This window comes from Gastrolobium bilobum, unplaced genomic scaffold (assembly GCF_033153095.1).
Source record: "Gastrolobium bilobum isolate Gb01-03AN ecotype WA unplaced genomic scaffold, APGP_CSIRO_Gbil_v1 utg13341, whole genome shotgun sequence".
Classification (NCBI taxonomy): Eukaryota; Viridiplantae; Streptophyta; class Magnoliopsida; order Fabales; family Fabaceae; genus Gastrolobium; species Gastrolobium bilobum.
This window is the reverse complement of record NW_026896144.1, coordinates 139,066-162,047: the sequence shown is the minus strand read 5'-3', so window position 1 is coordinate 162,047 and position 22,982 is coordinate 139,066. Positions and strand designations below refer to the sequence as shown.

Genomic DNA, 22,982 nt, shown 5'->3' with positions numbered 1-22,982 from the left:
TGCATGAAACCTTCAATGATGCCATTCGGCCATCACTAGTTAAAAGGCTTGGAAGTGTTGTTTTGTTGAGTTAAATGGTATTTGATGTCTCTTGTATATGATGGAGTTTAATGGAACATGAATTTGTTATAAGGAGGTTTGAAAAGCTTATGATTCCTTTATGTATGCCATTAGGCCATATTGAGGAAAAACAAAGCAAAAAGTGATTTGATTATGTAATGATGTTGAATAATGGTCATTGGATTAAGTAATGTGAAATGGACTTGTTGGTTGTCATCGAAAAGTTTGTGAAGTCCATTAATCATAGTTGTTATGTTTTTGCCATGCTAAAGAAAAATGGTTTAAAAGTTTGCTAATGAAGTATGATGCTTGGAAGCTTATTTGTAGGTTATTTTAAGTATTTTTTGGTTTAACAAACCATAATTTGAATGAAGATTCCTTGGTGAATTCCTTTGGTCACACATTCGGCCATTTTGGAATTAAATTGGTTAGAAGCATGTTAGACTTTAGGTTATGCTTTGTAGGATTTTTTAGTGATATGTTAAGCCTTTGCAAAGTGATAAGTTTGTATTAGTAATAGTAACAAACAAGAATTGGGTCCATTCTTTGACTTGTGAGTTAATAAGTATGACTTGAGTTTTGGCATGTTTTGGATACATTTTTGGATATGTTTTGGCATGATTTGGCACTTTAAAGTGTTGAATTAACCATGTGTATCACCATTTTGAATTTCGAAATTAGCATGTAAAGTGTTGATTTCTTAGAATACAAGTATGTTTGGTGATTATGATGATTGTATTCATTTGAAATAGAGTGGAATCAAGTGAACAAGTGAAGGCAAGTCAATCAAAGGATTTTGATTTGGAATCTTTGATGAATCAAGATTAGGCGAGTTACCTAACTTTGGTTGATAATATGAATGCGGGAGCTGGTATGTGAATTATAATCTATGATTGATTATATTCTACACCTTTGAATTAGGTGTTCTTTGTAGCAAGCAATTCTGTTGGACAATTCAAGTATATGTAAGATTGTATAAAGTTTCTTGGAAATCAAGTAATCTTCGGATTGGAGCTTCGAGAGGTAAGCTCTTGGTTTAAGGAGGTTTTTCCTACTTTGATTGTTCAACCATGACTCAATGGGTTGTGGTTTGGATCATAGTAGTTAATTGCGTCGCAATAGTGCCACAAGTCGCGCCATACGGGCGTTGTAGTGCCTCGCCGCAAGAAACCGCGCTGCGCCGCACTGAAAAGCAATCGCGGCCATTGTGATCGCATTTGCGGCCAAATCGTGGCCATATTGCTCTCATATGGCAAAATGTCAATTTTGTCCTAGATTTAAATGTGTAACAGAAAAATTTTAAGGGTTTTTTAATCTATCTGCGTCTCTCTGTTACTTTTGTTATTTCTGCCTTAAAAAATGTTTCTTTTTGTCATTATTTTTGTCATATATCTATTCCGCTATTTTCGCAACTGCAACCGGCGCTACAGCGTTTTTCTGGGTTGACCGCGACATGCCGCGATCTGCATTTGATAACTTTGGTTTGGATATATGTATGTCTGTATTTCTGTCTTTGTTAGATACTTAGTATAGTTGCATTCATGTAGGTTATGGATTTATGACTATATATATGTATTCTTGGTGTTTGATTTGTGAATAAGTTATGTTATAAAATTATATGATATATCTGATTCAGTATGATATGTTATGTCTGATTTTCGGTTCTTGGCCAATGAACATATACTCTGTGTTCTTCCATGAGTACTATGATGCTGGGAAGATTTTGTTATACTCTATTGTTCTCCGTAAGGACTTATGTTTTCGGAGATTTTGTTAACTTCCATGAGTGCTCCGATCCTCGGCAGACTATGGTTTCTCTGGAGGGACGTATGTCCTCAGAGATATCTGTCTGGGCTATCGAGTAGAGATTTGAACTACTGGATGTCGTATCTTAGTTAAGCTATGTTATACTCTATTATGCTCCATTATGCTCTGTTATGTTTTGTTTTGTTCTGTTCTGCTCCGAAGGAACTTATATTCTCGGAGATTCTGTTTGGACCATTCTATGGAGGAATACGACTCCTAGATGTCAATCTATTATTTCTGCGTACCTGATGTCTGCTATACTCTGTATCTAACCTCTCATGCAGGAAGTGAACTCATGGGTGGAGACTTCTCCATAAACCCTGAGTTTACTGAGATTGTCAATCTCACCCCGTTTGGGTATGTATATATGTTTTGTACTGTATTCAGAGGATGATTGTATATGTTTTGTAGCATGGCATATGATCATGCATCTGTAAAGTCTGACGTCTGTATCTGATAGATATGTTGTATATATTTGAGAGACATATTTGTATATGATGTATTCAGTTATCTGTTTTATAATTTGTTATGTAAAAGTATTTATGTTTGTATGTTTAAGTCTGATGAGAATTGGCACGGAGCAAAATTCTGGAGGAATCCATGAATGGATTCTAAGTCTGTTGGTATGTATATTTCGTATGTTTGGACTTTTCTGAATTTCAGGGATTATTCAAGATGTGGGATTTCCCCTGAGCTATCCAGTTTTCAGCTGTTATGTTGTCCGTGAGATTATGTCCGAAATGGTACTAGTTATCATATTCGGATAGACTTTGACTATTAATTACGGTCACAGGATTATTGGATAAAAGTTTTGTGCAGGTATGGACTATAAAGTTTAAGATCATACAAGAAATAAATAATGCATGCCAATATGTAAGAAAAAAAAAACAAAAAGGAAAAAGTTAAGTCATTAAGTTACACGGGTAAAAGTGCTACATTTATGAAAGTATTCCGCTTAAGCATTTATTTATGCTGCGTTTCTATACCATATGCATGTTAATTAACCGGCTGCAGAAGAAACATTACAATTATGAGAAGTCAATAGAAGAAGATTCTTAATTTTGTGAAAAACTTCATTTAGTCACACAAGATAGAAGATATTATATCCTTCTTCTCAATTAAATATGAACGAAGTTATGAGGGATGATGTTAGCACAGTATCTGAATTAGAAAGGTAGATCACTTGATCAACTTAATCAGTTCTGGAGGTACAGAGCATTGCTAGTGTCTTATGTTAGTGACTAATTGAGCCTAATAGGTTTAAATGGGCTCATTAAAGGAATTTAATTGGCCTAAGTTTATTGTCAGTGACCAATTAGGCCTAATGGATCACACATCAATATTGATCTCAGTTTATTGTCAGTGACCAATTGGGCCTGTAGAATATTCTAGATTATCATTTATCATTTATTGCTTTCTTGCTATCTATTCCCTTATTTATTAGTGTCTCTTGTTATTGTAAATAAGTCTCTTAGGTTACTGTTGCTATTTATTAGTATAGCTCTCTGTACTCAATATAAAAAGAACCTATTGGGTCTCTCAATGAATTAAAGAAATTGTGTTATTCACAAAAGCACTTCTACTTTTCATCATGGTATCAAGAGCTGGTTATAATCCAGTCTCTTCCCCGTTCTAATTTCTTTTTAAGTCTTCTTTCTCTTCCTTTTTCGTTTTTTTGCCTCTGCCAAGGCCAGAACCCTCACCTAGACACCTCCAACCACGAAACCAAGGCCACTGTTAGGTTCAAAACAAAATTCTGAGCCAGCCAACAAAAGGCCCGTCGCCGAAAACCCAGCCACGCGCCGCCACGCGCCACCACCATCCTTCAGCCTCGCCGGCGCGTGTGATCCACGCGCCGCCCTCCCATCATTTTTTTCCGGCGAGTCATACCCCGTTCTGATCGTCTGCCTCCCTTCTTCCTGTTTTGGGGGGTCAAAATTGTATTTGGAGGAACTTTTTTTCTGGGTACTTTTTGTTAGAAAGCCATGGACACTGAAAATGTTGAAAATTCATCTGTAATTTCGTCCGGAACCTCACCCCTTCCCATCTCTTCGTCTTCTGGTGACAACCAGCAATGCAGATCCCCAATCACCGTTTAAACGGTAGGAACTATGTGCAATGGTGTCAATCTGTTAAGTTGTTTATCCAGGCTAATGAGCCAACATGGTTCATTCAATAATGGGCTGGGAATGGGTCATTAGTCCAGACCAGCCTTGACTACTAGGTACGGGAGCCCATTTGGAGAAACAGTCGGGTCACATAACACAAGGACGCGAAATGGGTTGGGTTTGTTCCAGTGTGGGTCCAATACGAACGACAATAGAAATACTGGGCCTCAGATGCGGCCCAATGAACTAAACACCATATTTGGGCATGGAACAACTGGATTGGTGTGGGGAAATGGTATACACATGGGGGTACAGCAGGGGCCGCAAACGGCAATGACAAACGCGATGCGTGGTACAGACGTCTGATAGCTGAGGTGGTGGTGGACGGAGTGGTGGCGCTAGAATCCCTAAATATCAAGTCACCTGCGCAAACGGACTCTGAGGGTAACGAAGGACAAAGGTCAATGCAGCGAGCCTCCGTTGGAAACGTCAATGGCGTCGACAGGAGAGGCATGCGCTTCAGGCGGCTGACGGTGGATGACTGCCGGAGACGAAATCCATGTTTCAGGCGTGACTGACCCTTTTCCATAGACCATGAATGCAACAATAAACAACTCCATGTGATGCTGTTGGGAATGGAAGGTGACGGAGAACAAACGGTTGAGGAGGAGTTTTTACAAGCTCAAGTTGTTTGGGAGTTAGAGTTTCTGATTGACGAAGCTCAGGTTTTCGATAGTTCGTGGCAACGAAGATCTACAATACAAGCAAAATGACTCTCTACAAGGATGGATAATAAACGACACTTGGCACAGTAGTTTTTTCAAGTATAAGAAGTACAAGGGAACGAGCCCTGAAGAACAAAAAAACAAAATTTTGCACACTGGATGTTTGGAGAAAAGGCATTTGTAACATACACAAATACTAAGATAATATTCAGGCTAGTAAATGATGTTGGTGCTGTCGTCAACAGTGATCCTGAGGTCAACAACCACTTGAAGGTTGTGTTTATCCCATTACAATGTGTCTGTGGCACAGGTGCTGATTTCAGGAGGTGAGCTATCCTATCATACTATCACTGTAGGCATGAAAGCAAGTGGCAATCTTTTAGCTTCAAGCATAACTGGGTCTATATGCTTCAAATAATGGGACTCGGGAGGAAGTTCTTTCACATTATTTGTCCTCTTCTTCACCTTGAGGACAAGGTGAGTTTTAGAGGGGAAGTATTGATGGGCCTAGGGGTTGAAAGGGAAGGAATGAGTGAATTAGTTAGTTAGTTAGTTAGGGAAATATTCTAGAAAGTTCTTAGTTGATAGGATAAATGGGAGGGGAGTGTATGTAGTGAGGTATGCATGAATTCAGCATTGGCTTATGGGAAAACTGGGGATCTCTGGGAGTTGAGATCTCTAGGTTTATTTTCTGCACTTTATCTTTGTAAGGAACTTGTCTCCATTTATATTTTCTACAAATTCATATTAATAAAAGTAGGTTCCATCATTATATTTCTAACATCCCCCAACACTTCTTTCCTCCTTTCTTACAAGCTGCCACCGCTTCCAACATATCAGCTTCTCCTTCTCAAGTATCTCACTGTGACAATTAGGCCTTGCTGCTATCGCACCACTGCCTTTTCTTCCATAGATATCTCAACTATTCCATCTGTTTTTCTTTCTTCTTTGACAAGACTTCAAACAACTTAATAAGAGGGGGTTTCAGGTTGATTCATGGAGATTGTGAAATTTTTGACCACTGAAGCATCACCTTCCTCATCATATTGTGCATCTATGTAAATACTCTTATTCCTAAAATGTATCTAGGCCAATTCGTATCTTGAATTTTAAGAATCCCTTGTATCCATGTCGTATTAAGTGTCTAGGCCTTATAGGTACTCTACCTTAATTATGCACATCTCCTTTATAATTTTAAACCTATTTTCTCTCAAATATTTTTTTCTTTTAATTTGTATTTTTTTATATTTTACTTAAATTAAGAAATACCAGTGTATTTCTACCTTAATTGTTCAGATTGATTCCTCAATTAGATATGACTAATTGATTTACCTATATTCTGAAGATCTTATGAGATATAGCAGATATATGATGAAGATATGGTTATTATAACACCTCACATATTTGAAATGTATTATTAATAATTAAATTGTAGGTTAGAAGGTTTAATTAGTGGAAATTCTGAATTCTAGGTCAAAATACACACGAAGGGTAAAATGATAATTTGACAAATGCTTAACCCTAACCTGTGAAATGGTAAAATTAGATATTATTTGATGAAAATCATGATGGATTTCGATTCAGAATGAAATTTGGAGTGGATAGGCACTTTTTAGGAAAATTGTGATTTTTACCAGATAAAATAATGCGGTACAATTCTACCGGGAAACTCAGAAATTAGATTACTGCTCTAGGATTAGATATATGTTGAAAGAGGTATTTAGAATCAAGAAAAATAATTATTTAGAATCAATAAGTTGTGAGTTATGATCAAAGTTTTTAAAATGTTTAATATAGGTATTTTAAAAGTTCAAACGTCACTAAAAAAGAAAAAGTTTTCCATATATTTCAATGAATTGTTGTGATTGTAATTATGCTTAATATCATAATCAATGATAACACATCGGTCCGGTAACGAGATGTTACAGTTAAGATATTCTAAAACACTGAAGATAATTTTGGATATTCTAACACCTGGTTCCCAGGAGGTCAATAGGATGACACAGAAGTAGTCGCTTCAAATTACTGGTTTTATAATTCTAACAATGTTTAAAGGCTTCATCTAGTCTCTTGTAAACTTCGCTACAGACAGGACATGATCCCTTTTCATGAATTAATCTTTATACATTTGAATGAAAACCTATAATTCCTGTGCCATAAACCAGGTTTCAACTTGTTCACAGTCATGCATGTATAATGCCCTTATGTATATTGAAGCAGAATGATGATTACCTCGTAGCAATTCCTGAGTAAACATCAGCAGGCTGGTCTCCACCAACAAGATTGACTGCAGCAGCTCCCAACTTCAAAAGGAAAATAGCATGCAGAAAATTCATAATGAGGCAAAAAAAAAAAAAAAAAAAAGGGAGACAGAGAGAGAGAGAGAGAGAGAGAGAGAGAGAGAGAGCAAATAAGAAGCCAACTATGTGAAGGAAAAATTGCACCCCAAAAAAAATCTTTAGGAAACCTTCTAGCAATAGCATGTTCAACTACGGAAGTTATATCAATATCAATTAAGTAATCCAACTTAAAACAGATTTCAAGAACTAACTAGCAATTCAAATTATTAAATTTGAGAAATCACTTCGGGGTTTTGAGATATAAAGGGAAGGCAAAATATCTGAGTTTGCCATGTAAAATAACAGTGAAGGGTTATTAATGACGGCTGGCAGCTCATTGCGATAAGCCAAAAATGGCCAATGGCAGAAGCATGACGGTTATATTAAATATTGTAAAGTACATAAAAAAAAGAATGGTAAAATAATGTGCTGAACATAATTGAAAAGTAATAACTTATATCAGGAACAAAAAAATTATAGAAACATCTACGAAATAAAATTCACCAAAAGTATTTCAAATTAAAGATAATAAACACACAAAGGTAAAAAATAAAAGAATCTAATATAGTTATAAAAACTGGGTAAAAATTATAGTTCATAATTGTTATTATCTTCGTATTTTATTATTTTTAAATAATTTCTATTCATACTATTTTAATATAAATACATTTTCATTAAAGTACTAATATTATATTAATAATATTAATTACTTAATTAATTAATAATAAATAAAATTTAGAGACAGAATTACTTAATAAAATTAATAAAAAAATATAATAAATAAAATTAACTAATTAATATATTCAGTCTACCCGCACACTCATTTTCTCAATATATATCGGCCAAATCACGTTTCAACTATGAACCCATGGTTCACAACAATGGCAAGGAGAGGCAGTGTTACAAGGCACGAACAAGTAACTAACAGGAGAGAAAAGTAACTAAATGAAAAGCTTAATCTTGTTCAAATAACCTCCAAAGTTCTCAATTTCAGGTTGTGAAACCAATGTATTTAAAATGAAGAGTTCATTTATACAAGGGTTTTAATGATAACAAACAAGCTTAGAAGAAACGTCAAAAATAATACAACTTGTAACAATCAAAAGTCGAAAGAAGCAATTCAACAAGACAACAAGAGCAAATCATTCAACACACATGATCAAGATCAAAGATCAAGATTGCAATATATCCTTGAGAGATTAGATCTAAATGTAAAGGTAATTGATTAATGATGCATAAATGAGCTCAAAGAATATTTAACTCTATGCATGCATTATCCATGACATCAATCACTTGAAAGCTTAAATATTTATGAAAAAGACCCTTGACATATTTTGTAACCTTAGAACATTATGCATAGATGAGCAATCCATTGCTTCCATACCTGAGGACCATCCATTTCTCACCTATCAGCGTCGTAAAATTGTGCCTCCTGTCGACTCGACTCTAGCTGACTCATCGCCCTCTCTTGTTGATTCTTCCTCTCTGGCTCCTTCACCAAAGGCTCTTCCTATTGCTCCAGGAAAAAGTATACGTACTACTCGTAACCCTTATCCTCTTTATACTTTTTTGAGCTATGACCGTCTTTCTACTCCTCATTTCACCTTTGTTTCTAGTCTTTCTTCTGTTTCTATTCCTAAGACCACAGGTGAAGCACTTTCCCATCCAAGGCGGCGCCAAGCGATGCTTGATGAGATGATTGCACTTCATTCCAATAGCACTTGGGATCTTGTTCCTGCTCCTCCAGAGAAGTCTATAGTTGGTTGTCAATGGGTCTTTACTGTCAAAGTTGGACCTGATGGCCATGTTGATCGTCTCAAGGTACGCTTAATTGCAAAGGATTTTACTCAAATCTTCGGCTTTGATTATAGTGACACATTCTCTCCGGTCGCTAAGATGGCGTCGGTTCGCATGTTTCTTGCTCTTGCTGTTGTTCGTCATTGGCCACTCCTTTAACTTGACATCAAAAACATTTTTCTTCATGGTGATTTACAAAAAGAAGTTTACATGGAGCAACCACCTAACTTTGTTGCTCAGGGGGAGTCTAGGAAGGTGTGCCGACTTCGTAAATCCTTATATGGTCTCAGGCAGTCTCCTTGGGCATGGTTCAGTCGCTTTAGTTCTGTTATTCAGGCTTTTGGCTTAATCCGCAGCAAAGTTGACCATTTTGTATTTTATAGGATCACATCTCTTGATAAGTGCAACTATTTGTTAGTCTATGTTGATGACACCATTCTCACTGGAAGTGATCAAGCTGGAATTCATCAGTTAAAACAGTATTTATTCAGTCAATTTCAAACACCTTTGGGAAGCTACGTTACTTCTTAGGAATTGAGGTGGCACAGTCTAGACAGGGCATTTCTATCTGTCAAAGGAAGTATACCTTAGATATCCTAGAAGAGACTGGTATGTTGGGATGTAAACCAGTTGATACACCCATCGATCCCACTATCAAATTATTGCTCGGGCAGGGGGAGCCGTTATCTGATCCTGGTCATTATCGGAGGTTGTTTGTGAAGTTCAATTATCTTACTGTGACTAGGCCAGACATTTCTTTTGCTGTTAGTACGGTTAATCAGTTCCTTGACTCCCCTTGTGATTCTCATTGGGATGCTGCTGTGAGGATCCTCCAATACATCAAAGGAGCACCAGGAAAACGTTTGTTGTATTCTAATCAGGGAAATACATAAATTTATGGTTATTCAGATGCTGATTGGGCAGGATCACCCTCAGACAGGCGCTCTACTTCAGGTTATTGTGTCTTCTTTGGAGGAAACCTAATTTCTTGGAAGAGCAAGAAACAACCTGTTGTTGCTCGATCTAGTGCAGAAGCTGAGTATCGTGCAATGGCAATTGCTTCCTGTGAGTTAATCTGGTTAAAACAGTTTATTAAGGAGCTTCATCTTTGTGAACAGAAACAACTTATGACACTCATTTGTGACAATCAAGTTGCACTACATATATCCTCTAATCGTGTATTTCATGAGAGAACCAAACATAGAGATTGATTATCACTTCATTTGAGAAAAGATTCAGTCAAGAGAAATCAAAACAGCTTTTGTCAACTCTAATGATCAACTCGTGGATGTCTTCACTAAACCTCTTAGAGGTCCTCGGGTTGAATACATTTGTAACAAGCTTGGTACTCACAATATATATGCACTAGCTTGAGGGGGAGTGTTAGAATACGAAATATAATATGTATAGATTTGGTTTAGATTTGTATAGATTACTTTTCTATTTGTAAATATTCTTTTCTTATTTAGGATTTCGATTAGGACTGGACTTCTCACTTAAGCCTATTAGGGTCTTTATATATTGTCACTCTTTGTATTAGCTTAATACACAACATATTATTTTATATTCAAGTATCTACAAGGGATCCAGTTTGAGTTAACTTGGCAAGAACTCCTCTAACGTCTCTGTAATAGAAAGGCCCAAACCTTTCTTGTACTGCTACGGTAAATTCCTCCCAAGATTGAGCTGTGTTATTGCTAAAGATCCACTGATACCAATCGACAGCATCTCCTTGCATCTTCAATCCAGCGAGTTGTACTTTTAACTACTACAGTATTTTGTTGTATTCGAAAGAACAAATTGGTCTTAAAGATCTGATTGTTCGGATCTTGACCTTCAAAACAAGAAATCTCTATTTTCACATACTGCAACATAGCTCTATGGTCTTCCACTTCATTATGTGTTTGTGGCGTTATTTGCCGACGGGACTTCTGCTCCAGGGAATGAATTTCCGATGACTATTGTGAAACTTTGAGATATGAAATCTCTGAAATGTGCATCCATTGTGGCAAAGTGTGCTTCAGTGGAATTGGTAATTTGAGCTAACCGCAATTGCATCTCTTCATGGTGGACTGCAAGTTCTTCGGCCAAGTCTTGAACTCTCATGGTTGTTGCAACATAATGAAAGCACCAGATAGTTACAAGGCGCGAACAAGTAACTAACTAGAGAGAAAAGTAACTGAACGAAAAGCTGAATCTAATTCACATAACCTCCAAAGTTCTCAACTTCAGGTTTATATAACCTATGCTACTTACAACTTTCTATTAACACGTGACTAATAACGCTACCACTCTATACATCTTAATATTACACGTCATCACCTAATTATCTACAATCACATTTATTATATCAGCTACACATAATCTCGTGCCCATGCGGGATTACGTCTCACATGTGTTGGTCTCTCTTCCTCGATCGTATCAGGCAGCACGTGGAAAGTAGAAATGTATCTTGATTTGCACAAAACAAAAGAGAAAAGATACGAAAAATAGAGTCTAAGATAAGAGACAAGAGATGTGAGTTTGAGACAAAGATGGCTTGGCAGCTATACTTGGGTTCACTAGAGACAAAGAAAGAACCAGAGTTTGCCAGGGACAGAACAGAAACGAAGATGAAGACAGAGCAAACAACAGAAAAAAAAAATTCTGACAGTGAGGAGAGGAAAAACCTGAGAGAATCAGAGAAAAAAGATATACAAATTAAAGATGAATAAGAAATGCCAAAAATGTTCACCGGAGAAGAAAACAGAGATGGAGAGGCTGGAGAAACTAGTGATTTTGGAGTTGCCCATAAATCACATACCCATTTTTTCAAATCACAAAACTTCCCTGAAGACCACCATCATAGCCATGGTCCCCCATGCCGCCACACGAAATCTGCAACACCACAACTTCCTCCGGGTGTTTTGTTGGATTTTTGCCATGCCAACCCGCCATGGCTGCTTTTTAACAACACAAACTCTAGGTTAATTTTGTTTTGGCAATCACTGTAAAATATGAAGTTGTAACGTCTGGCCGCTTCAAGAATCAATGACTATCCCCACATACTAACACGAGACTTTTCAGTGTGCTTTTTCCTCACTCGCACACTTCCTGGGAAAACTTCCCAGGAGGTCACCCATCCCAAAATTGCTCCAAGTCAAGCACGCTTAACTATGGAGTTCTTGTAGATATAAGGTATGTTTTGATGATAACAAAATGGCAACAACAAAAAGAGAAGATCTTTGATCAAGAGCAAAAAGCATCAACCGTATGCGGATATTGAAGATGTATGATGTAGTCACACAAGAAGAGTAATGTCACATCAAAGTGGCAAGATCATTGGATCAAGAGCAACAAGAAATAATTAGAAGAGCGACACCAAGATCAAAGACAACTAACCATGGACAACATCTAAGAGAATCTCAATATCATAACCATGGTGAAAAATGATCAAAACCAATAAAGTGCCAAACATTGTCATATTCAACAAGTCAACACATCAAGTTCAAGTAAGGATCCAAGACACAAGACATATAGCTAAGTCTAAAATCATATTTGAAATATATCTTTAGGACTTAGAATATATGTGAGGGTATATGGTAGATTACATTGCATGAGCTCAAAGTTTTTCTCAAAGTAAACGTGTTTTTCAAATTGCATAATCATAATCTTTATATACTTGAAAGAAATTTGAAAAATCCAAGGAAAAGATCCTCGACATATTTTATAACTTCAAAACATATTTATCAAGTCAAGATCTTTAACAAAAAGTGGTTGGAAGCAAGCTAGAACACATTTGAACCAAAAATCTGTTGCTTAATTTTGCTGCTGCCTTCCATACAACTTTTCGTATCTAAAATGATGGATTTGGATCTTGTGTTCTTCATAAAAGTTGTAGATCTTTCTTTTATCTTTCCAACGAGACCAAGATCACATCAATCCGACAAGTATAACTCAAGTTATGCCCAAAATACGAAACAGTGTTCTTGCTGTCAATAAAGTATTCGAACACCTGATGCAGTATTCGAATACCTTATTAAGTATTCGAATACCACACGAAAAGTATTCGAATACTTGCTGGGCAGAAGGCCTATAACGGCCATAAACGGCTATAAATGAAGTATTCGAATACCACACGAACAGTATTCGAATACTTACTGGGCAGAATGCATAAAACGGTCATAAACGGCTAGTTTTCAATGGAAACACTATAAATACATTCCTTATGACCCTAAAACGTAGAGATCACTATTCCTACACATCTTAAGGATGATTTGAGAGCTTCTACACTATCATTTGCATATTCTTTCATATCTTTCAAAGATCAAATATATTTGAGCTCATATCTTGGAAATCCATATACCCATAGTGCTTCAAGTTGTATATCCACACTTTGAGAGTGTATATTCACTTCCTAATATTCCCCTTCTTGTATTCTTGAGTTGAAAGGGTTGTGAGACCCATTGTTTGAGAGGTAGCCAAATACCTAAGTAAGTTTGGAGTAAATTGTAAGGTTACCAAGTACCCGTAAACTTGGAGATTGAAAGGTATCCAAGAACCCGAAATCTTGGAAGATTGTAAAGGTTTGTCAAGCACCCGTGAAGCTTGACCATTAGTGAAAGAGTTGATCGAGCGGCTTCAGTCTGGGCGTAGGTCACAAGTGGTGGTGACCGAACCAGGATATATTGTGTTAGCAATTCTCTAAACTCTAAACTCTTTATTTCTAGCACTCTAATTGCTTCTTTGATATCTTGTATGTGCTAGTATAAGTTCTATAATTGTGATATATTATATATTATGGATTGTCTGAATGTATTGATTAGATTTCCACATATCAAAGTTTGCTTGAAATAATTATTTAGAAATTAGAAGGAGGCTTTTGCGAAAATTTTGTAATACTCAATTCACCCCCCCCCCCCCTCTTGAGTATGGAAGAACATTCCTAACAGTTCTTTCGTTCCGGGCTACCGAAATGAAGATGCATCTTGTTAGTATAGGTAGTACCAATTAATTCTTATAAGCTATCCCAACTGTGCAGTCTCATACTTGCACAGTCTTTGGAATCCCTCTCTTTCGGGTGTCGATTCGATTCATTCATGCATGTAACCCCCCGCTGGAAGCCTGTCAAGAGCCGCTCCTTGTCCTTGCCTCTTTGCACCGGCGATCACTCCCCGCCCTCGTCAGCGCTCGAGATGTTACATGCCCACCAGCTTCCGCCTGGTTCGTCCTCAAACCACACCGTATTGGAAGAGAGGCTCTGCTCTGATACCACTTGTAACGTCTGGCCGCTTCAAGAATCAATGACTATCCCCACATACTAACACGAGACTTTTCAGTGTGCTTTTTCCTCACTCGCACACTTCCTGGGAAAACTTCTCAGGAGGTCACCCATCCCGGAATTGCTCCAAGTCAAGCACGCTTAACTATGGAGTTCTTCCGTTCCGGGCTACCGAAAAGAAGATGCATCTTGTTAGTATAGGTAGTATCAATTAATTCTTATAAGCTATCTCAAACTGTGCAGTCTCATACCTGCACAGTCTTTGGAATCCCTCTCTTTCGGGTGTCGATTCGATTCATTCATGCATGTAACCCCCCGCTGGAAGCCTGTCAGGAGCCGCTCCTTGTCCGTGCCTCTTTGCACCGGCGATCACTCCCCGCCCTCGTCAGCGCTCGAGATGTTACATGTTATTTGATATAATTTCAATCTTTAGGTAATCTGTAAGTAACTTTATTTAAAATCTATTATATATAATCCTAATCCTTAGAAAATTTTAGGATGTTTTCATATATTATATGTAACCCTTAGGGTATTTAAATAAAATTATTTTAACCTCTAGAAATTAATTGGATAAATTATTGGATTTTGGCTTTACTCTAATATATGTGAATATTTGAATTCTGATTTGGAAAATTATGATATGATGATTGGATTTGGATTTTACTCTTTGAATTTTGATTTGGAAAATTATGATATGATGATTGGATTTGGGTTTTACTCCGGTAGATGTTGAATATGAAAATTATGATATTATTGGGTAATGAATTTGAAAATTATGATGGATTTGAAAATTATGATATTATTGGATAATGGATTTGGAAATTATGATGATATTGAAATATTGAATTTGGAAATTATGAAAACTACTTGAGGAAATTTTCCAATTATGAGAATTGTTACAAGATTGAATTGATTGTATGTGATTGAATAAATTAATAATGGGAGGATAGATTTGGGATGGTATATCCCAAAGTGATGAACACAACTTTTGGGCTTTTATGCCTTTGATATTTATTTGATGTGACAATGATGTTTCCGTTCTTCCCAAAGTGGTATCTTGCAACAGTGGTTATTTCCCGGGGTACTAGTAGCAACTTTGGGAAGAGATGTGCACACTAGGATTTGATATTTTGACGATGGCCAATTTTGATTATACGTGGCTGGCAAAAGTGGTTATTTCCCAGGTCACGGGGTAGACTGGCAACAGGGTTATTTCCCGGGTCTACCATGGTTCTCTTCCCACTAAGTACAATGAACTTGAACATGATTAATAATGAAATGTTATTTGATTTGATTATGATGAATGTCATTGAATTGTGAATATTACCATTTATGTAATATTATGATTAATGTTGTGCTGAATATGTTAGTTGATAATTACCCTTACTAAATACACTAAATGGATTAAATAAAGATTAATGTAATTAATAACAATTTGATATTTGATTTGAATTTTTGAGTTATATTGTTTTATTGGATTATTATGAGTTATATTTATATTTGTTTATTTATTTATTTATTGTTGTATGTCGGATTTGGATTACCAGCTCTGCTGACGTTTGTGTTTATGTCTTGTTCTCTGCGATGATCCTACGGGGGAGCAGACACTCAGTGAAACAGGTACCAAAGGTTGGGCTAGCAGTGGGCAGTGAGGATGACGAAGCAGACTTTTCTGGCTAGCTCTAGGATTTAAAGATGTGTTTTTATGAGCTTTTAAATTTTAATTATTTCTTGACTTTAGTTTTAGTTTTGTTTTAATGTAATAAAGTCTAGCCTTGCGCTTGACAATAGTACAAGCGCGGCGGTAACACTTCCCAAATTTGATTATTTTGAACTTCCGCTGTTATTTATAAAATTATTGATTTTATTTATGCTATTATAAATTTTTAGAATTTGGGATGTTACAGTGGGAAATTGTAAAAATTAAATTAGTTGGGTGCTCTTGTAATTAATATAGATAGTGGAGCATGATTAATGGAGATAGTGGAAATAATGAACCACTAGGAATTAAATATACTTTGAAAATAATCACCTAGGAAGAGTGAAAGACTCTTGTAAATATCATATGCATTTATTGAATTTATTCTCCCTTTGAATATAAATAGATGTAGTGTTTAATCTGTTTTAAGCCAAACAATTCAGCCAAAAAGTACAAGTATTACTTCCTCTTCATATTTTTTTTCTGCACAGAAGCCAAACAAAATAGACACTGAACTATGCTAATGTTACATGAATTAGCATAACGTATTTGCTTGGTTTTGGTTTCTTGCATCAATTTGAAATCTTCAAGCAATAAATTAAAAATTAATAGAGCATTAAAAAAAATCTCAACCTAACCAAATCCCAACCTAATGCAACAAATGAAGTCATACTCTCACAACATATAAGATCATACAAAGGAGCTTCCAAAACCATTTCCATAAAAGGTGGTTGTTTATTCCGCAGAACATTCAAACTAAAAAATTTATCAAACTCCTATAGAACTCCCACCCTGTCCACAACACAGACAAAGCAAAACCAAAACATGGAAAAAAATAAAACAAAAAGTGGAAAATTTAATGTTTATATTACCTTGTCCCTCCCAAGCGCTGCATAATGTTGTAAGCCATTGCATGAACCATCCTAGCAAGTATAGAGAAAAATATTGAAATGTGGAAAGAAATACTAAAGCATGGATTATTCTCATTGGCCTTCAAGTCTCAACTTCATCAACATGCTCATGGTGAGTAACTGGGAAACATTAGAGCAATACTGTTTTGAAATACAGTTTAAGTATACAAAATTTGATGAGTTCACCAATCAATAGGGCATTAGATACCTGAAAATCTTGCTTTATAATCAGGCATTACCATTTCAGCTTATTTATATGCGCTTGTTAAAATATCCAAGCCAAGCCCGAGCCAGCTAGTGTTGGGCTCAGCTTGGTTCAGTTACATATTCTTAGGTATGACTGAATAAAACTTCATGTTCTCATTAATTAAATGAACATGACATTGATCAAGAAAGACAAGTATGCTATAAGCAAATACAGGTATAATATTAATCTAATTAACATGTGATATTGCTATTGATATAGATAGAGATATAGACATTTCTCACAACTTCACAATTTCAGAACATGACAAGGACAAACATTCTAGATAGGTGAAAAAAAGCTTAGCAATAAAATGTTTCAAAAAAAATATAAAACAGCAACAAGCATCCAACTTGTGATTATTATAATTGGCACATTTCTTAACAGGCACTTGGGTAGTGCCTGTATTACATTACAGGTGTTTCTCCTATATAAGAAATGAAAAACATGCTTCCCCCATATGAACATATGCCATCCAGAAACAATCTAAATTTAAAGGACTTCATAATCTTGCTAACACTACTAATTCTGAGAGAAATGATGTTATTGTTCTCCAGTTCGGATGAAAAATGTCAATTAAAAACGGTAGGTGAGTTTTCATTTTGATTAGAATGCAAAATCAGACAATATAAAATACTTCCCAAAAAACAAATTTTGACATCTCGGCAAAAGGCACCTGGTGTACAGGCATACGAGAAATGGTAGTCTCTGGAGTGGGGCTTCTCAATGCTTCAGACAGATTGATACATGCAGCCAGGCACTGAAAAGGATCCTCTGCTTGCAACCACCAGCGCTTCCCTTCAAGAGGCCTGTCTGCAGAATCAAATATATCATCCAGGTGGTTCTCAGTAAATGTTATTCGACCGTCATAACATAACTTGTCTACACCACCAGCATACAAATTTGCCAGATGTATTTTCAACCAGTGCAAGCCTGACTTCCCTAGAGGACGTCCCTCGGCAAACTCAAGTATGCCTCGGCATAAATCAGAACCAAGATGGTTCAAATATGGGTGCATGGGATAAGCACGCCCTCGGAAATCAAGATTGTGAGGATAGTAGAAGCCTTCTTCATCCTTCATCTTTCGTGCCACCTACATCCAAAAAGTCAATGCAACAATGATGAAGATGTGCAACCTTTCATGAAAAGCATTTAATATAACTCAATCTATTTAGGATTAGCAGGCTTCTTACAGCAAGTTTAAGTTCTATGTCACATCGCTGCGAATGTCTCTCGTTATTCTCCTTTTTGACAGCTTTGACTTTCCATTTCCATTTTCGGATTTCTGCTTCATCTTCTGTGTCGGGTTCCTCAGGGAGGGGAACCTTTAAGATGAAAAAGAGAAGTCAACCAAAAAGATATGGAAATGAAGAGGCATTATTAGAATGAAAAAAGACAGTGACCGAGACAATTTTGGATTTACATACAACATGATCCAAATACAAGTATGCAACATTTTTCCTAAAATTTAGAATATAAGATGGCTGATATTTACCAAATTAAAATGACTATGGATTATTTTTATCCATGTTAATCCTTTGAAACAATAGCACAACTCATCCTTATTTATTAAACAATTATATTTCTCGTGTTTTACAAAACCATTTTATTGAAGTTTTTTGTCCTTAAATTATTATCAGGTAACTAAAAATTTACTTGTATTTTCTCTCACCACATGCGTTTATATAGTTTTCTTTCAATTCTAACCAACTGGGTTAAGCAGATGAATACAAAGGTTAGGTGCCCTTACTATCATTGCTCAACATCCCAATGAATTCATGTTCATTAAACATGTGATGCACTGAATGTGACAATGAAAATTGAACTTGCTTAATTAAAGGGTCAAACTGTCAAAATCAAATGCATTAAATCAATCAATCCGTTAATGCATCTATCAATATCATATGAAGTTTTATGATGTTCCTCGGCTCAAAGTGAAGTTGACTTGCTTCGCCTTAATGATCAAATGGAAGTGGTTGTGGATTTTCTCCCACGCTTGCCACTAGTGGAAGATGCCTAGTATCTTGGTCAACATTTGCTCGGAAAGTGATGACAATAGCCATGATATAAGCATGCCTCTAGTCTCGTCTCCCAATCAGCGTATGCTTTGTTGATTCGATTGTGAGCTATATCATCTCCAGATTCAATGGAGTGGGATCTGACGTCTGACAACAAATCAATGCAGCTGAAGTGCTTTGATCGCTGGTTCTGTCTGCTGCTTCTATTGCAGAAAGTTTTTATGTTCCAGCTTCACTGTGATTTGATGCAAGAAAAGCAGTGGACATTTACTACGACCTCTATTGATGAATTTGTGATTTCCACCAGATGAACCTTCAAACGTGGGAGCAGCTATGTTTCCTGGAGAAGCCATGCGGGAAGAGCAGTGTATAGATCAGGCCCTATTTAGGGCTCTCATACCATAATAGAAAACACGAGAAAGTGAGAGAAGAAGAGAGGAAAAGGAGTTTTAGATTTTTGATAATCTCTGTATTATCCTTGAGACTCTGCAACTAACTGGAGAGCTCTCTATTTATAGAGTTACACAAACCTTCTCGAGGAAGCTAAAGATCTAACCAACTAATAATAAATCTAAACAGATTAATAACGGTAACAGTCACGAACATAACATAACAGAAAGGAACTAACTCAGCAACTAATACAGAACACACTCGAACAATGCAAGGACTAACACTAACACAAATACAGTGTGTACAGATATAAAGTATTATCTCTAATAAACCCCCTCAGAACTTTTAAAAGTTTAAAGAATTACCTAATATGAAATCTAAATATCAATACCATTCATATCAATATAGAAGAAAGTAACAGTTTTGAGCACAGAGACGCAAAGTAATGCAATTTGTTGGTGAAGCCTGAGTTACTAACAAAGTAATGCAAACCTATGCAAGGGAACGAAAAACATCTGATTCCTCTCATACATTTGCAGGTGAGCTAGAAGCTTTGGGCAAGTGATGAAAACCCCAGTTTGTTGGCGGAACTTTATATAAACACTATGGCTGCTCGTGATGGTTCAAGGTTGAAGCTCCAAATTGATGATTTTCAAGCTGGACAAAATTCAATTGGAGTACACCTAGGTCTTGTTTGTTATTGGAAGGGCGAGAATTGGTAGTTACAAATGCCAACCTAATTCTAGACAGTATTCTTCACGATGATTTCCTACCCTTATTTGGGCCTCCCTCAAGTTCAGAATGTCAAGTCAATAAGGAAGACATTGTTCTTGGCTTTGGGGATGTTGCTACTGCACCTCATGTTCCTATCTACCTAGGAGCAATATCTGGTGCAGTTTGGTGGCAACTCAATTGCTAGGGCGCAATTTTAAATGATGGTGTTTTGATTGCTACTCATTCCACAACAGGAAGGATTGGGGATTTCTTCCATTTTCAAAGTCTATCAGAGAGAAAGGGGCTATCATTAAGGCATTTAAACTTATGAAGGAAGGTGACTTCCAAGAAGAGAAGAATGCAGAGTATGCACTAAGAGAGATAATAAGGTAAGTTGGTCATGGAATTTCATGAGTCAACTAAAAACACCGTATACTGGAACAGGGGACCACATCAATGAAGGATTTCACAATTATTTGAAACTGAGTATTTATTCTAGCAAAGAAGCAGTAATTTTTTATTTTGGTAGGGACTTTGATACAAACCTTGGGAGAGCTTCACCCTAAAAGCTAGCTCATGAGGTAGGAGAGCCCAAAGTTCATATAAACCTCACACCAAAACCTTATGTTTCCGATGTGGGACTCTAAGTCCCATACCTTGAAATAGGATCGTAACATTTCACCACGCTCCGCAGCCCCGGCGCCTACGCGAGCTGGCTTTTCGCTAGTCTTTTACTAACCCTGGGCAATGTTGTTAAAACATAGTTTCTACATAGAAACGGTAGGGGTGAGCATAACGGTAAAATCGTGAAACGTAAACGAAACGTAAGTGTTTACTAAGTATAAAATATATATATATATATATATATATATATATTCAACATATATAAAATTAAAACACACCAATACATAAGTTATTATCTACATATTCAATAATCATATAATATTAAAATATATATTCAGTAATATTAAAATATATTAAAATAAAACATATATATTCAATAATCATAAATAAATATTAAAATATAATAACATATAATATGCAAATGTTTATAATTTTTAATTATTTTTTGAATTATCTATATATTTACAGAACTCACAGTGAACTTGAAAATGAGAAAAGAGTATATATACAAAATTGTCGGTGAACTTGAAAATGGGATCGGTATCTTCTCTCTCTCCACACAAATTCCATAAAAAACCAATTCCAATGCCTTAGTTGAATTTCGATGGCTGAAGAATCATCAGCATCGCTATCGCTGCAAGCTCCTCCTCCTCCTCCGCAGTACGTGGAGGTGAATTGCAAAAGCTTCGGCAAGACTTGGCGGTTCGCGACGAAAACCGAGGCAGGGTTTGCGATGACGCTCATAAATCGGAAGCTGAAAGGAGCATTTCTGGTTGCTTCGCACGGTGCAGGATGGTTAAGAACCAATGCTTATGGACCCAATTCCATTCTTTCCCATTTCGGTGAAGGTTAGAAGCCCCACACTGTCACCTTCTCAGATCTCGTTTCTTCAGACTAGGAGAGAAACGAGATCAGAATAGGAAAAACGAGATCAGAATCCTTACTTTTGTCGCCGCTGCTGCTATCTTCTTGGTTTGTCCGAATCTAATTAAAGACCGCCGCTTGCGAAGGACACTAGGAGAGAGCAGACAGAAGACCCAAACGAAGAGAGTCACCCAACCCAATACAATCGGGTATGTGAAAAATAATAAGATTAAGAGATATTTTATTAATAATATATTTTAAAACAAAAAAATCATTGTTTTATTTTATTAGACAAAACAGAAACAGATCGTTTTTTTTTTTGAACACTGAGTCAACTCGGTAAACTCGCCGAGGCAACCGAGTTTACCGAGTTGGCTCGCCGTTTCAACTCATTTTACGTTTCAGCATCCATTTCAACACGTTTTTTAGTCAAAAAACGTAGAATCGTACGTTTCAACCGTTTCGACACTACGTTTTAACAACACTGACCCTGGGCGAACACAGTTATGCATAAGATGGTATTGAAGAACGACAATGCGATCTTGGTGGACGTTGTTACGCATCATGCATAAGATGCTCATTACATTTCAAGCACTGGGATCCTAGTGGATATATTAATTCAAGGGATCCTTGAGGACAAGGTGAATATTTTTCGGGGGGAGTATTGTTAGTGTTAGAGTAGTTGTTAGAATAGTTCGAGTATATATAACAGAATAGTCCCACATCTTGTATATGATAGATTAATTTCTTTATTTGTTAATATAAATATATTCCTTGTGTGCTCGTATTAGACACAATTATCCAATCATAAGTTGGTACTAGAGCTAGTTGTTTTGGGGACCCTTACTTTCGCAAAAACCCTAAGCCCACTGCTTAGGTGTTCTCTCCTTCCTCACTGTGTGTCCTTCCGGCAAGTCTTCATCTGTCCTGCGTCCCTCCGGCAGATCCTCTACGTCGTGCGTCCCTCCGGCTTGTTTCTGCAACCATCAAAACCACCGTCCGTCACTATTCATGGCACCGGAGTACTATTCTGACATCTATTTCCACTGGAACACCTGCGATTTGATCCTCCTCTATGGCGACCAATTCTGCAAAAGACCCAGTAACAAAGGAGCCCCCACACGCTGTAACGCGCGGCTCCCTCTCCCTACATGTGGTGCTCACGCACCACCTTTCACAGCACGTGTGCACTGTTTCGGCGTCCTTTTTTTATCATTCCAGGACAGAACAGCTCGGTTTTTCCTCCTTCTTCCAAATCTGCCCTTGGTTCTTCGTGGGTCTTACGTTTAGCGCGTGTTTCTTCGTGTTTGGCTATTAGTATGCTTCCATTTACTTGGTTCAGCAAGTTTTTCTATTGCATTTATAATTTATTTTAATGGCAGCATCATCCCCTCATCACTCGAAGGTTAACTCTCCTCCTGCA

The 22,982-nt window shown here is 36.8% G+C and overlaps 1 protein-coding gene across 2 annotated transcripts in view; it reads right to left on the bottom strand.

The window, feature by feature from the left end:
- The window catches only part of LOC133298008 (DNA-directed RNA polymerase 1B, mitochondrial-like), a 43,889-nt gene that overhangs the window by 9,524 nt on the left and 11,383 nt on the right, over positions 1–22,982 (bottom strand). For both annotated transcript variants that reach the window (XM_061497246.1, XM_061497247.1), the window contains 4 exons: positions 18,143–18,274; positions 17,626–18,042; positions 16,667–16,717; positions 6,932–7,002 (listed from right to left, as the gene is read on the bottom strand). In XM_061497246.1, the coding sequence (XP_061353230.1) occupies positions 6,932–7,002; positions 16,667–16,717; positions 17,626–18,042; positions 18,143–18,274 (671 nt within the window). The remainder of the gene's footprint in view (positions 1–6,931; positions 7,003–16,666; positions 16,718–17,625; positions 18,043–18,142; positions 18,275–22,982) is intronic.